Source organism: Schistocerca cancellata, chromosome 10, assembly GCF_023864275.1.
Source record: "Schistocerca cancellata isolate TAMUIC-IGC-003103 chromosome 10, iqSchCanc2.1, whole genome shotgun sequence".
Taxonomy (NCBI): Eukaryota; Metazoa; Arthropoda; class Insecta; order Orthoptera; family Acrididae; genus Schistocerca; species Schistocerca cancellata.
The window spans coordinates 69,944,563-69,961,154 of NC_064635.1; the positions used below are offsets into that span (position 1 = coordinate 69,944,563).

General features: G+C 45.4%; 1 protein-coding gene across 1 annotated transcript in view; it reads right to left on the reverse strand.

Moving 5' to 3' along the window:
* LOC126106367 (histone deacetylase 8-like) overlaps nucleotides 1-16,592 on the reverse strand; it is a 72,095-nt gene that overhangs the window by 35,856 nt on the left and 19,647 nt on the right. The window contains exon 4 of the mRNA XM_049912631.1: nucleotides 6,378-6,484. Within this exon, the coding sequence (XP_049768588.1) occupies nucleotides 6,378-6,484 (107 nt within the window). The remainder of the gene's footprint in view (nucleotides 1-6,377; nucleotides 6,485-16,592) is intronic.

Sequence of the window (16,592 nt, forward strand, 5' to 3'; positions counted from 1 at the left end):
GTTTCTGAGAAAGCCAAGCATCTATCTATCCATCCATCTATCTAGCTGTCTTCAAGATTCAAACTGAGATTATTGGCAATACAACAGGAAAATTTTATTCCCGTATAAAAATTCATACTGCAGATGGTGGTACAATTTATTGTTGTATATTTGATTTAAGAGAAGTGAGGGTAGAAATACATACATTTGGAGTGGATATCTACCAAATACTTTCAATATATGATCTCCAGAAATTCCTGGTCCTGATTCATAAGAACTCAGGATTTTTTGAGTACTTCAAAGTACTTGCCACACCACTGGGAGATGAAATGTATGATTAATATCTGATACTCACTGTGGGGTATAAAGAAACTGAATGCCTTTCGTTATCATTACAACTTACAGAGATTAAGAAAATGCTGATTTTTGTTCCCATCAAAATTCATTCCAACTCATGGAACACATTCAATTACAAAATTACAATACCGATATGTTGATCTACATAAATTGGTTTCAACTGAATTATTTAGTTCTTAAACTGAGCTACACCACTACTGCACAATGTGACTACCTTCACATTTATATCTTACAAACTGGACTAATGTGTGTGTGTGTGTGTGTGGGGGGGGGGGGGGGGGGGGGGGCGCACTGCACGCACAGGAGGGTGGATGTGCAAACAGGTTGTTAACAGCATTTGTGGCTAGAGTACAATGTCTAAGGCAATGACAGTGTTGTCACTTACACAAATAATGCACAGAGCATGACCTGAGAATTAAAGTTATGAGGCTGCAGTCAAATGGGTGTCATATTAGAATGTTGATGTGAATGTTATTTATTTTGTAAATGTTGCTCTTTTGGATTCTTATGGACAGTAGTTACTGACAGAGTGAAAATTTAAGGATTTGTGTTAATGAAATACACTTCAGAATGGAACTGGCGTGAGTTGTACATTTTGATACATAAAGGAGCAAACAACTTGATAATTAGCTCCAGTTTACCATCGAAATCTCTTATTCAGTGAGAAGTGCTCTCTCGCTATGCATGTATTCACCCCCCCCCCCCCCCCCCCAAAGTTTGATATTTAAACTATTGGCACTAGAGTAGTCTGTTCCATTGCTGCTGGCAGCACTCATCAGCCTGCTTGCAGGCAGGTGTGGACATACGGGCTACCCTTCAGGTAGCCTGTCATTCCTGTACACGAATCGCTTAGCCATACTGCTCATGGGAGTGAGGCAGGGGGGTGTACAGTCGCATACTTTACTGCAGGCTGGTTGGGTGTTAGCTGTTTGCCCATGCCCAAGCTACAGCAGCCTACCCTAAAATGTCAAATGGAAGCAGAGTTAATTTATATGAGCACGTAAGTAATCAATCACAGTCACTTTAGTCTATGAGATTCGATTCTAAAAACTACTGGCCTAAGTAAAGACCACAGGCAATATACTGCCTAGCAGTAGTACGCGACATCTAGCAGAGCTGCTCGATGGATTGCAGGTCGACCTCTGAGTAGCTCCGACCTTCTTACTACTGTGCTTTTTAGCATATCAAAAAGTATCTTACATGAAGAGGACTGCGCAAAAACTATGAGACTTTCAGAAAATACACAACAAATTACTGGATACTACATTTCTCCACGTTTTTGAACTCACATTATGAGTGCTCAGTAAAGGCACTGTTTGTGATGAGTCAAGCGTCAATATGGTAGCCAAATTCTTGCCGAACACATCCTGACATGTCATGGTCAATATCAGCAATCACATTAACCCCCAAGTGGCCATTTTTCATAACATAAGCAGGCACGCAGCACACTTTCTACACATGTAAGGAGCGGCTGTCTTTTATGTTACCAAGGTAAGTATGTATGAGCAAAATCACAGTTTAATCTTAGTTTAATTAAGGAATGATAAAAAAAAATTACATAATATGAGCTATATCACTGTTTAAGTAAGCAATAATGAAATGAACCTTTATTATTCACTCTGTTGCCACGGACAGGTGTTACCCCACAGTAATGACACACTCAAAGTTATAAACAGCACTGCTACAGGAGATCACAGCCAGCTGCTTAATCTATTACCAATTATCTCTTAGACAGCTGCCCCATTGTGGGATTTTACTGCTAGCTCACGATCTGTATCATTTTCTTGCAGGGATCGTAATTTTTTCCCCTAGCTCACTGTGTATTTTATAGTAATACTGCTCACTTTGATGTATAACACAATTTATTACTGTGTTAACCAAAGCAATAATGAAGGAATAGATACGGGCTCACAATTGTGAAACAACAATGGAATGGTGCAAAACAATTTTATTCGTGTCTGGCACACTTAAACGTAGGTGCGTCCACTCGAGGATTAATGATCCTTCCTAGCAACTCTTGCGAATTAAGTGGCAGTGGAGGCAGGAAGATACTACGTTCAACATAACTCCATAAGAAAAGTCACATGCAGTTTATTTTAAGTCAGGTTGTGACATAGAAAGTTGGAAATATTTTATCTTTTATGACTTCCACCCCTGATGATTAATAGTTATTATTCCCAATAATTATACTAAGTATCATACTGTGGTGTGTTCTGTACATGTATCCAAATACTTGAAAACTTGAATTAGACTTTGCTCCACCTAAACCTATTATTCAGTAATTTACATTGTGCCAAGTCCAACAGTAAAACCAGTTTACACTTCACGCATGGTCAGCAGAAAAATACTAATAGCTGACTTTCTCACTACCTTACAACTTTGCCAACATCATGTCAATTAATACACATTTGTGGAAGTATAACACTATTCATCATAAAGACTGGCATCCCAACTCTCCAGACACATACTTTATTTTGCATGAAACTCATTTACTTATGACGTAATAAACATTACAATTTCCATACCATTGTAATTTCTATTGCCAGTTTTGCCTCTGGGCTTGTTAGATTCTGAACTTTGACACACTTTTGTTGCTCTATTTTCTGGAATCAGGTGACACTCCCTCACTAATTAATATTTTGAATAACTTAGCATTATGTAGACTAATATTCCAAACAGGACATGCACTTGCAATTGAGTTACTCCTAATGAGTATCCATAAAGTGATTTCATAATCTTTTCTCAGTTTTTAGATCTTATATTTTTAGCAAATCAAACATTTATCAACACTGAATAGTCCAATCTACATAACAAAATTTTTTGAATGACTGCACAATTTCCAAAATAACAATTTGTCTACATGCCAGTTTTTAAGTAGTCACATGTCACTCAAAAGTCAGTCAGTCTACACCCAGTCTCGGTCAAGCTAACAAGCGTGCAACATCTATGCTCTCAATAATTGTTCACGTCACAGGTATGCACAGTTTGTTCATGGAAATACATGTACCTGCACTCACAAAAAAATAGTAATATCACCGCCTAAAAACTTCCAAGTTATTTCGTAATTCAAATAAATCACTATTTAGACTGAACTTTGCTGTAGTTGATAGGAGGTCTGAGCTATTATTGACTGGTGAGCAAGTTACTGTTGAGTGTCATCAGTTTAATTAATGAGTGAACTAAGAGAGTTATGGTAGTGTACCTTATTCTAAAAGATTACTACAAGACGATACTGTATATGAACTGGGACGTTTTGTGCCACATTTGAGTACTTCATTTAATGAATACCATTAATTACAGGACAGTGTTCATTAATATTATTAATATTTGTTTTGATACTTTTGTGATTCATATGAGCAGTTCTGCCACTGATCTCTCATTCATTTGAGAGTGCCAACATGATTGTACATGCTAATATTTTCATGAAGTTGGAAAACTGGGCACAGCCAAAGTAGAAACACTGTGATGCTAATAAAATGTGCAGAAAATTGTGGTGGTGTGTAGATTTCTTTTTAACAAGCACCATCAAGTACTGAGTAAGATTTTCAGCTTCAACACAACAAATGGATGTGATACAGAGGCGGTGACAAAAATTAGATGAAACCAGTTTGGTGGTTTACAAGGTGACCATGGGGGCCACTGAAGAACAGGACCGTTACATTGGGAAGCAAGCCAATTTCACGCTAATGTCTGAAAGAAAGTACAGTGGAGCACTGTCTTGTTGCAAAATGGAGTCTCCAGCGTCTTGCTGTAACTGTAGCACAACCCATTGCTACAGCATGTTTAAGTACATGAAACCAGTCACAGTTTTCTCCACAGAGACACAGGGTCTGTACAATTTTGAAGAGGGTGTGATGCAAAAGATATTAGCTTTAGGTGAATTACAAATGTGTTCTACAATCTTGCATGGATGTTCTGTCTCAAAAAGGAACATTATCACAATACAGCTGTCCAGAAACATGAAACTTGGTTTTGTCATTGAAAAACAAATTCCATAAACAAAAATTTGTCTTCTTTCAGTAGCCACTGCAAGTCATTGCAAAAGACAGAACGAAGATCATTTTCTCAAGCAGTCAGTGCATGTAACAATGGTTTTACATGCAGAAGTTTGTGTTGAACCGTGGAATGTTTTGTCTGTTGGAGCTGTTCTAAGCCAAGAATACTGTAATTTATTGCTGAAAATGTACACATACATGTGGAGAACAAGGTACAATACAATCAGCAATACAAAAGTGGCCTGCAGAGCCTTGCGGTCCACCCTATACAACCGTTTTTTTCCAACTGGAGGCACAGCTTGCGCTGGCAAGTTGTGCACGCAACTGCTGCTGTTATTAGCATGCCAGGTGGCCTCTAATGTCCAAATCACATACGAACTTCACTCACAAACTATGAAGCAGTGAACACACAACACTGGTAGTTACAGCAGGAGCTCTTACGTGATAACTTGTATGAAACTGTCAGAATCGCCTCACATGTAGAAAATTCTAGGACACAAAATGTACGCATCACTCCATAGGATACTACATTCTGACATGCCTGCCCCCTAGTGGTGTGATCTGCAACTACACTATTATAAATTGAAACTTGTCTACTGATATGTGTCATATTTCTGTTTGCATTGTAGCTTCTGCACAGTCATCTCTTGACACCTAGGAGGTAGTTACAGACCCTCTTACGTTACACTGAGGTGACAGAAGTCCTGGACTAACGAAATGCACAAATACAGATGACTGTAGCATCACATACACAAGGAATAAAAGGGCAGAGCTTTGGTGGAGCTGTCTTCTGCTCCCAGGTGATTGACATGAAAAATGTTTCCGACGCTATTGTGACCCCATGACGGGAATTATTAAGACTTTGAATGCAAAAGGGCAGTCAGACTAGACACATGGTTCAGTCTATTTTGGAAATCTGTTCGGGAATTCAATACTTCAAGATCCAGTGTCAAGAGTGTGCTGAGAATACCAAATTTCAGGAATTACCTCTCACTACGGCCTTCACTTAACGAACGAGAGCAGCAGCATTTGTGCAGAGTTCTCAATGCTAACAGACAAGCAACCCTGCGTGAAATAGCTGCAGAAATCGATGTGGGATGTACGAAAAATGTATCCGTTAGGACAGTGCAGCAAAATTTGGTGTTAATGAACTACGGCAGCAGATCACCGACACAACTGCCTTTGCCAAGAGCATGACCATCTTTCCTGGGTTCATGACCATATCTGTTGGACACTAAACAAATTTGAAAACTATGGCTTGGTCAAATGAATCTCAATTTCAGCTGGTAAGAGCTTACGGTACAGTTCAAGTGTGGCACAGACCTCACAAAGCCATGGACCCAAGTTGTCAACAAGGCACTATACAATTTGATGATGGCACCATAATGGACTGGGTCATCTGTTATCTCCAGCTACCCGGAGACCACTTGTAGCCATTCATGGACTTCATGTGCCCAAACAATGATGGAATTTTTATGGGTGACAATGCACCATGTCACCGGGCCACATTTGATCGCGATTGGTTTGGAGAACATTCTGGACACTTCTAGTGAACGGTCTGGCCACCCAAAACACCTGACACGAGTCTCATCGAACATTTACGGGACATAATCGAGAAGTCAGGTCGTGCATCAAATTCTGCACTGGCAATACTTTCACAATTGCGGGCTGCTATAGAGGCGGCACGGCTCATTTCTGCAGGGGACTTCCAACAACTTGTCGAGTCCATGCCACGTCGAGTTGCTGCACTACACTGGGCAAAAGGAAGTCTGACATGATATTAGGAGGTATCTCATAACTTCTGTCACCCCAGTGAACGTGGAATCAAAAGACACTGGCCCAGACTGTGCTGGTTGGCAGTTTAAAATATCCTCGCTGACTGTACGACAAGAGAAGACGGGAGGTTCCAGCTGCAACGGTGCAGATGTTCTGCCACCTGGTAAACCACTCCATGACTGGCACTACTTAACAGGTACTAGCAGCTACCATAATTGTATGTATGTATACACAATAAGAAGATCTAGATGATACAAATTATAGGTTTACCATGATGAAGGTCCATGTCAACATATAGGATCCTTTGAAATTTTTTGCACATCTTCAGGATAGCCATGGCAATGTCATTCACATAACAGAACCCTTCTGCTCCATCTCTGCAATTTAAAAATTGAACAACTGTTTAGAGACATACAAGTGCCCTGCACCCATATAACTACAATATCAAACACAGAATAACATACTAAATGGGAAATTTTCTTGATGAAACTTGAAAAATTATGAGGGAGGATTACTGGCCACATTTGATGTCTGCTTGTGTCTGTGTCTGTATATGTGTGGATGGATATGTGTGTGTGTGTGTGTGTGTGTGGGGGGGGGGGGGGGGGGGGCGCACACGAATGTATACCCGTCCTTTTTTCCCCCTAAGGTGAGTCTTTCCGCTCCCGGGATTGGAATGACTCCTTACCCTCTCCCTTAAAACCCACATCCTTTTGTCTTTCCCTCTCCTTCCCTCTTTCCTGACGAGGCAACCATTGGTTGCGAAAGCTTGAATTTTGTGTGTCTATCGACCTGCCAGCACTTTCGTTTGATAAGTCACATCATCTTTGTATATATATATGATTGAATATAATAGAGGGAAACATTCCACGTGGGAAAAATATATTTAAAAAGAAAGATGTGAGACTTACCAAACAAAAGCGCTGGCAGGTCGATAGACACACAAACAAACACAAACATACACACAAAATTCTAGCTTTCGCAACCAACGGTTGCCTCGTCAGGAAAGAGGGAAGGAGAAGGAAAGACAAAAGGATATGGGTTTTAAGGCAGAGGGTAAGGAGTCATTCCAATCCCGGGAGCGGAAAGACTTACCTTAGGGGGAAAAAAGGAGAAAAAAGGACAGGTATACACTCGCACACACACACATATCCATCCCTGTCAGTCGGGACGGAAGTACAGAGGCAAAGATGATGTTGAAAAAGACAGGTGAGGTATGAGCGGCGGCAGATTGAAATTAGAAATTAGCGGAGATTGAGGCCTGGCGGATAGCGAGAAGAGAGGATATGCTGAAGGGCAAGTTCCCATCTCCGGAGTTCTGACAGGTTGGTGTTAGTGGGAAGTATCCAGATAACCCGGACGGTGTAACACTGTGCCAATATGTGCTGGCCGTGCACCAAGGCATGTTTAGCCACAGGGTGATCCTCATTACCAACAAACACTGTCTGCCTGTGTCCATTCATGCGAATGGACAGTTTGTTGCTGGTCATTCCCACATAGAACGCTTCACAGTGTAGGCAGGTCAGTTGGTAAATCACGTGGGTGCTTTCACACGTGGCTCTGCCTTTGATCGTGTACACCTTCCGGGTTACAGGACTGGAATAGGTGGTGGTGGGAGGGTGCATGGGACAGGTTTTACACCGGGGGCGGTTACAGGGGTAGGAGCCAGAGGGTAGGGAAGGTGGTTTGGGGATTTCATAGGGATGAGCTAAGAGGTTACGAAGGTTAGGTGGACGGCGGAAAGACACTCTTGGTGGAGTGGGGAGGATTTCATGAAGGATGGATCTCATTTCAGGGCAGGATTTGAGGAAGTCGTATCCCTGCTGGAGAGCCACATTCAGAATCTGATCCAGTCCCGGAAAGTATCCTGTCACAAGTGGGGCACTTTTGGGGTTCTTCTGTGGAAGGTTCCGGGTTTGAGGAGATGAGGAAGTGGCTCTGGTTATTTGCTTCTGTACCAGGTCGGGAGGGTAGTTACGGGATGCAAAAGCTATTTTCAGGTTGTTGGTGTAATGGTTCAAGGATTCCGGACTGGAGCAGATTCGTTTGCCACGAAGACCTAGGCTGTAGGGAAGGGACCGTTTGATGTGGAATGGGTGGCAGCTGTCATAATGGAGGTACTGTTGCTTGTTGGTGGGTTTGATGTGGACGGACGTGTGAAGCTGGCCATTGGACAGGTGGAGGTCAACGTCAAGGAAAGTGGCATGGGATTTAGAGTAGGACCAGGTGAATCTGATGGAACCAAAGGAGTTGAGGTTAGAGAGGAAATTCTGGAGTTCTTCTTCACTGTGAGTCCAGATCATGAAAATGTCATCAATAAATCTGTACCAAACTTTGGGTTGGCAGGCCTGGGTAACCAAGAAGGCTTCCTCTAAGCGACCCATGAATAGGTTGGCGTACGAGGGGGCCATCCTGGTACCCATGGCTGTTCCCTTTAATTGTTGGTATGTCTGGCCTTCAAAAGTGAAGAAGTTGTGGGTCAGGATGAAGCTGGCTAAGGTAATGAGGAAGAGGTTTTAGGTAGGGTGGCAGGTGATCGGCGTGAAAGGAAGTGCTCCATCGCAGAGATGGATTTACTGTCCTACACCCGTACTCTCTGCTGGAAATATCACTTTGCCACGAAGAAAAATGATCCTAATCGTACTTCTAATGATCCAACTCCCCAAGATACTATCCAAATTGAACCATGCCTGGAACAGTTCCGTTCTCCGTCACAACGGGACCCACCTCCTCTTCCTCAAAATCACCCTCTCCTAACCTTCCAGGAATTTCTGACTTCCAGCCTTGCCTCTCAATCCTTCTTAAAAAACCTTAATCCTACTCCCAACATCACCACTGCTGAAGCCCAGGCTATCCGTGATCTGAAGGCTGACCAATCCATCGTCATTCTTCCGGCGGACAAGGGTTCCACGACTGTGGTACTTGATCGTCGGGAGTATGTGGCTGAGGGACTGCGTCAGCTTTCAGACAACACTACTTACAAAGTTTGCCAAGGTAATCCCATTCCTGATGTCCACGCAGAGCTTCAAGGAATCCTCAGAACCTTAGGCCCCCTACAAAACCTTTCACCTGACTCCATCAACCTCCTGACCCCACCAACACCCCGCACCCCTACCTTCTACCTTCTTCCCAAAATTCACAAACCCAATCATCCCGGCCGTCCCATTGTAGCTGGTTACCAAGCCCCCACAGAACGCATCTCTGCCTACGTAGATCAACACCTTCAACCCATTACATGCAGTCTCCCATCCTTCATCAAAGACACCAACCACTTTCTCGAACGCCTGGAATCCCTACCCAGTCTGTTACCCCTGGAAACCATCCTTGTAACCATTGATGCCACTTCCTTATACACAAATATTCCGCATGTCCAGGGCCTCGCTGCGATGGAGCACTTCCTTTCACGCCGATCACCTGCCACCCTACCCAAAACCTCTTTCCTCATTACCTTAGCCAGCTTCATCCTGACCCACAACTTCTTCACTTTTGAAGGCCAGACATACCAACAATTAAAGGGAACAGCCATGGGTACCAGGATGGCCCCCTCGTACGCCAACCTATTCATGGGTCGCTTAGAGGAAGCCTTCTTGGTTACCCAGGCCTGCCAACCCAAAGTTTGGTACAGATTTATTGATGACATTTTCATGATCTGGACTCACAGTGAAGAAGAACTCCAGAATTTCCTCTCTAACCTCAACTCCTTTGGTTCCATCAGATTCACCTGGTCCTACTCTAAATCCCATGCCACTTTCCTTGACGTTGACCTCCACCTGTCCAATGGCCAGCTTCACACGTCCGTCCACATCAAACCCACCAACAAGCAACAGTACCTCCATTATGACAGCTGCCACCCATTCCACATCAAACGGTCCCTTCCCTACAGCCTAGGTCTTCGTGGCAAACGAATCTGCTCCAGTCCGGAATCCTTGAACCATTACACCAACAACCTGAAAATAGCTTTTGCATCCCGTAACTACCCTCCCGACCTGGTACAGAAGCAAATAACCAGAGCCACTTCCTCATCTCCTCAAACCCGGAACCTTCCACAGAAGAACCCCAAAAGTGCCCCACTTGTGACAGGATACTTTCCGGGACTGGATCAGATTCTGAATGTGGCTCTCCAGCAGGGATACGACTTCCTCAAATCCTGCCCTGAAATGAGATCCATCCTTCATGAAATCCTCCCCACTCCACCAAGAGTGTCTTTCCGCCGTCCACCTAACCTTCGCAAACTCTTAGTTCATCCCTATGAAATCCCCAAACCACCTTCCCTACCCTCTGGCTCCTACCCCTGTAACCGCCCCCGGTGTAAAACCTGTCCCATGCACCCTCCCACCACCACCTATTCCAGTCCTGTAACCCGGAAGGTGTACACAATCAAAGGCAGAGCCACATGTGAAAGCACCCACGTGATTTACCAACTGACCTGCCTACACTGTGAAGCGTTCTATGTGGGAATGACCAGCAACAAACTGTCCATTCGCATGAATGGACACAGGCAGACAGTGTTTGTTGGTAATGAGGATCACCCTGTGGCTAAACATGCCTTGGTGCACGGCCAGCACATCTTGGCACAGTGTTACACCGTCCGGGTTATCTGGATACTTCCCACTAACACCAACCTGTCAGAACTCCGGAGATGGGAACTTGCCCTTCAGCATATCCTCTCTTCTCGCTATCCGCCAGGCCTCAATCTCCACTAATTTCTAATTTCAATTTGCCGCCTCTCATACCTCACCTGTCTTTCAACATCATCTTTGCCTCTGTACATCCGCCCCGACTGACATCTCTGCCCAAACTCTTTGCCTTTACAAATGTCTGCTTGTGTCTGTGTATATGCGGATGGATATGTGTGTGTGTGCGCGAGTGTATACCTGTCCTTTTTCCCCCCTAAGGTAAGTCTTTCCGCTCCCGGGATTGGAATGACTCCTTACCCTCTCCCTTAAAACCCAAATCCTTTCGTCTTTCCCTCTCCTTCCCTCTTTCCTGATGAGGCAACCATTGGTTGCGAAAGCTAGAATTTTGTGTGTATGTTTGTGTGTCTATCGACCTGCCAGCGCTTTTGTTTGGTAAGTCTCATCATCTTTCTTTTTAAATATATTTTTCCCACGTGGAATGTTTCCCTCATATATATATATATATATATATATATATATTTATTTAAAAAGAAAGATGATGAGACTTACCAAACAAAAGCGCTGGCAGGTCGATAGACACACAAACAAACACAAACATACACACAAAATCTAGCTTTCGCAACCAATGGTTGCCTCGTCAGGAAAGAGGGAAGGAGAGGGAAAGACAAAAGGATTTGGGTTTTAAGGGAGAGGGTAAGGAGTCATTCCAATCCCGGGAGCGGAAAGACTTACCTTAGGGGGAAAAAAGGACAGGTATACACTCGCACACACACACATATCCATCCTCATATACACAGACACAAGCAGACATTTGTGTTTGTTTGTGTGTCTATCGACCTGCCAGCGCTTTTGTTTGGTAAGTCTCATCATCTTTCTTTTTAAATATATTTTTCCCACGTGGAACATTTCCCTCTATTATAGGGAAACATTCCACGTGGGAAAAATATATCTAAAAAGAAAGATGATGAGACTTACCAAACAAAAGCGCTGGCAGGTCGATAGACACACAAACAAACACAAACATACACACAAAATTCAAGCTTTCACAACCAACAGTTGCCTCATCAGGAAAGAGGGAAGGAGAGGGAAAGACGAAAGGATTTGGGTTTTAAGGGAGATGGTAAGGAGTCATTCCAATCCCGGGAGCGGAAAGACTTACCTTAGCGGACAGGTATACACTCGCACACACACACACATATCCATCCGCATCTACATAGACACAAACAGACATTTGTAAAGGCACCACTATGCAGATGGATGTGTGTGTGTGTGCGCGCGCGAGTGTATACCTGTCCTTTTTTCCCCCTAGGGTAAGTCTTTCCGCTCCCGGGATTGGAATGACTCCTTACCCTCTCCCTTAAAACCCACATCCTTTCGTCTTTCCCTCTCCTTCCCTCTTTCCTGACGAAGCAACCGTTTGTTGCGAAAGCTTGAATTTTGTGTGTATGTTTGTGTGTCTATCGACCTGCCAGTGCTTTTGTTTGGCAAGTCTCATCATCTTTCCTCCATTTCAATTTGAAAATAAATATAGAATCCAAATAAAAGTAAAAAAATATATTTTGAGACAGAAAGCAAAAAGGGGCCTTTTGTCGGAGATGTAAAATTTTGTACACGTATAAACATTCGAGAATGTCTAAAATATCTGTTTTCTTTTTTTTGTATAATAGTGTAAGCTACTTCAGTCGGTACACGCTTATATCAATTTGGAAGTTGTTTGAATCCAATGGCAGGCAATAATATCATAAAAAGCACTCAATGTCAGTCTTCTGAAAAGGGACTACTACTTGATATTGAGAAATAATTTTGGACTGACAAGAGGCCCATTTTCTAAATCTCGCAGCTGCGTATGCATTGCCTCAACAAATAGTATCTCCTAAATTTTTAGGCATTTTAAGTAGCTCAGAATAGCTTTGCATAAAGAACATTTAGCAAATACAATAATGCCAAACAAGACAAACTGACTCTCGTATAGACACAATAAAAAAGCACACAAACTAATATCAAGCTTTAACAACCCACGGTTGCTTCAACTGGAAAGAGGGAAGGAAAGGGAAAGACGAGAGGATGTGGGTTTTAAGGGAGAGGGTAAGGAGTCATTCCAATCCCAGGAGCGGAAAGACTTGCCTTAGGGGGAAAAAGGGACAGGTATACACTCACGCGCACACACACCTGCACATGTACAAACACAAGCAGACATGTGTAAAGCCAAAGAGTTTGGGCAGAGATGTCAGTCGAGGTGAAAGTACAGAGGCAAAGATGTTGTTGAGTGACAAGTGATGTACGAGGGGCGGCAACTTGAAATTAGCGGAGGTTTCGGCCAGGTGGGAAACGGGAAGAGAGGATATATTGAAGGGCAAGTTCCCATCTCCGGAGTTCTGATAGATTGGTGTCACTGGAAAGTACCCAGATAACCCGGACGGTGTAACACCGAGCCAAGATGTGCTGGCCGTGCACCAAGGCATGTTTAGCCACAGGGTGATCCTCATTACCAACAAACACTGTCTGCCTGTGTCCGTTCATGCGAATGGACAGTTTGTTGCTGGTCATTCCCGCATAGAAGGCTTCACAGTTTTTTTTTTTTTTGTGGTTGGGTTTAAGGGCGCTCAACTGCTGAGGTCATTAGCGCCCAGTCACTGTTGTTTGAGCACATGGAATCTGGTAAAACTCAAGGGGATGGAGGGGACACCAGAAGGACCCGACAAAGATGCAGACAAAATAAGTAAAAAGATTAAATGTCCTTGGACAAGCCAGTTAAAGTTATAAAACGCAGAATACGAGCAGCTGCTCGAGCGTCATCAGCTAAAACATCCGGTAAAGTAGATGGCAGGGACAGGACAACACGAAATTGACTAAAACGGGGACACGACAATAAAACATGGCGCACTGTTAATGCCTGACCACAAGGGCACTGCGGGGCTGGGTCACCGGAGAGCAGGTAGCGGTGGCTAAACCGGCAATGCCCAATCCGCAACCTGGTCAGAAGGACCTCCTCGCGCCGAGATGGTCGGGAGGATGTTGTCCAAGCAGTTGGTAGCGGTTTTACTGCCCAGAGCTTGTTTCCTTGGAGGGATGACCAAGCATCCCACCACAACGACACAAGCCTCTTACAGACATCCCCACGAACGTCGGATGACGGGACACAATGGGAGGCTGGCCGAGGCAGGAGGACTGCAGCCTTGGCTGCAGCATCCGCAGCCTCATTCCCAGGCACTCCCACATGTCCGGGAACCCACAGAAAGCTGACAGAACCACCGTTATCAGCCAAAGAATGGAGGGACTGCTGTATCCGTTGTATCAAGGGATGGACCGGATAGGGAGCTCCAAGGCTCTGAAGAGCACTGAGTGAGTCAGAGCAGAGTACATATGATGAATGGTGGTGGCGGCAGGCATACTGAACGGCCTGATGGAGAGCAAAAAGCTCGGCCGTAAAGCTGGAACATTGGTCGAGGAGCCTGTATTTAAATGTGGCGGCCCCGACGACAAAGGCACAGCCGACACCATCGTCAGTTTTGGAGCCATCGGTGTAAATAAAGGTGTGACCGGCAAGTCGAGCACGAAGTTCGGCAAACCGTGAGCAATACATTGCAGCCGGAGTACCATCCTTCGGGAGTGAGCTGAGGTCGAGATAAATATGAACCGGAGCCTGGAGCCAAGGTGGTGTCGGGCTCTCACCCTCTCTGAAGGTGGTAGGGAGGGCAAAATCCAATTGTCGAAGCAGGCGACGGAAGCGGACTCCGGGGGGCAGCAGGGCAGACACATACAACCCGTACTGACGGTCGAGAGAATCGGCGAAGAAGGACTTGTAAGAGGGGTGGTCGGGCATAGACGACAGCCGGCAGGCATACCGACACAGCAGTACGTCGCGCCGGTAGGTCAACGGTAACTCGGCAGCTTCAGCATAAAGACTCTCGACAGGACTAGTGTAGAAGGCTCCGGTCGCAAGACGTAACCCCCGATGGTGGATGGAGTTGAGCCGGCGTAAGAGGGACGGCCGAGCGGACGAGTAGACGAAGCTCCCATAATCCAGCTTCGATCGGACTATGGACCGATACAAGCGAAGCAGGACAGTGCGATCCGCTCCCCAAGATGAACCGCTAAGAACTCTGAGGACATTAAGGGAACGTGTACAACGGGCCGCCAAATAAGAGACGTGTGGAGACCAACACAGTTTCCTGTCCAACGTGAGCCCTAGAAACTTAGTTGTGTCCACGAATGGGAGAACAACGGGACCGAGATGTAAGGATGGCGGAAGGAACGCTTTATATCGCCAAAAGTTGATACAAACCGTCTTTTCTTCAGAGAACCGGAAGCCATTTGCCATGCTCCATGAGTAGAGGCTGTCTAGACAACGCTGAAGGCAGCGCTCCAGGAGGCATGTTCTCTGGGCACTGCAGTAGATCGCGAAGTCATCGACAAAGAGAGAGCCTGAGACATTAGGTGGAATGCAATCCATAATGGGATTGATCGCGATGGCAAAAAGGGCTACGCTCAAGACAGAGCCCTGAGGCACTCCGTTCTCCTGGAGGAAGACGTCGGACAATACGGAGCCCACACGTACCCTAAACTTTCGATCCGTTAAAAAGGAATCAATAAAAAGGGGCAGGCGACCGCGTAGGCCCCATCTGTGCATAGTGCGGAGGATACCTACTCTCCAACAGGTGTCATAAGCCTTCTCCAAGTCGAAGAACACGGCTACCGTTTGGCGCCTTCACAAAAAGTTGTCCATGATGAATGTCGACAAGGTCACGAGGTGGTCAACAGCGGAGCGGCGGCGACGAAAGCCGCATTGGACATTAGTAAGTAGCCGTCGAGATTCAAGAATCCAGACTAACCGAGCATTAACCATGCGCTCCATCACCTTACAGACACAGCTTGTAAGAGAAATGGGGCGGTAATTAGAAGGAAGGTGTCTATCCTTCCCGGGTTTGGGTATAGGAACAACAACGGCGTCACGCCAACGCATGGGGACTTGACCTTCGGTCCAGACGCGATTGTAGGTACGGAGAAGGAAGCTTTTGCCCGCCGGAGAAAGGTGTGCCAGCATCTGAACGTGAATGGCATCCGGCCCCGGAGCAGAGGACCGGGACAGTGCAAGCGCACGTTCGAGTTCCCGCATAGTAAAGGGGGCATTATAGGTTTCCAGATTCAGCGAGTGGAAGGAAGGTCGCCGAGCCTCTTCTGCCTCTTTCCTGGGAAGGAAGGCAGGATGGTAATGGGCGGAGCTTGAAACCTCCTCGAAAAAGCGGCCAAAGGCGTTGGCGACAGCCACCGGATCAACAAGAACCGCATTACCTGAGGTCAGGCCAGGTACCGAGGAGTGGGCCTTAATACCCGACAGCCGGCGCAGGCTACCCCAAACGACGGAAGATGGAGTAAAACTGTTAAAGGAGCCGGTGAAAGAGGCCCAACAAGCTTTTTTGCTGTCTTTGATGACTCTACGGCATTGCGCTCGGAGTCGTTTGTATTCAATACAATTCGCCAATGTAGGATGGCGGCGAAAGGTGCGTAAAGCACGTCGTCGAGCACGGATAGCGTCCCTACAAGCCTCGTTCCACCAGGGGACGGAAACGCGACGTGAAGAAGTAGTACGAGGAATGGAACGTTCGGCAGCATGGATGATAACAGCCGTGAGGTATTCGACCTGACTGTCACAACTGGGAAAATCGTGGTCCGGAAAGGTCGCCAGGGATGAGTAAAGTCCCCAGTCAGCTTTCAGTATGTTCCAGCTCGAAGGACGTGGGGATGGGGTGTGGTGCAGGAGACGAACGACACAGGGGAAGTGGTCGCTCGAATAGGTGTCAGAAAGGACATACCACTCGAACCGACGGGCAAGAGTGGTAGAACATAT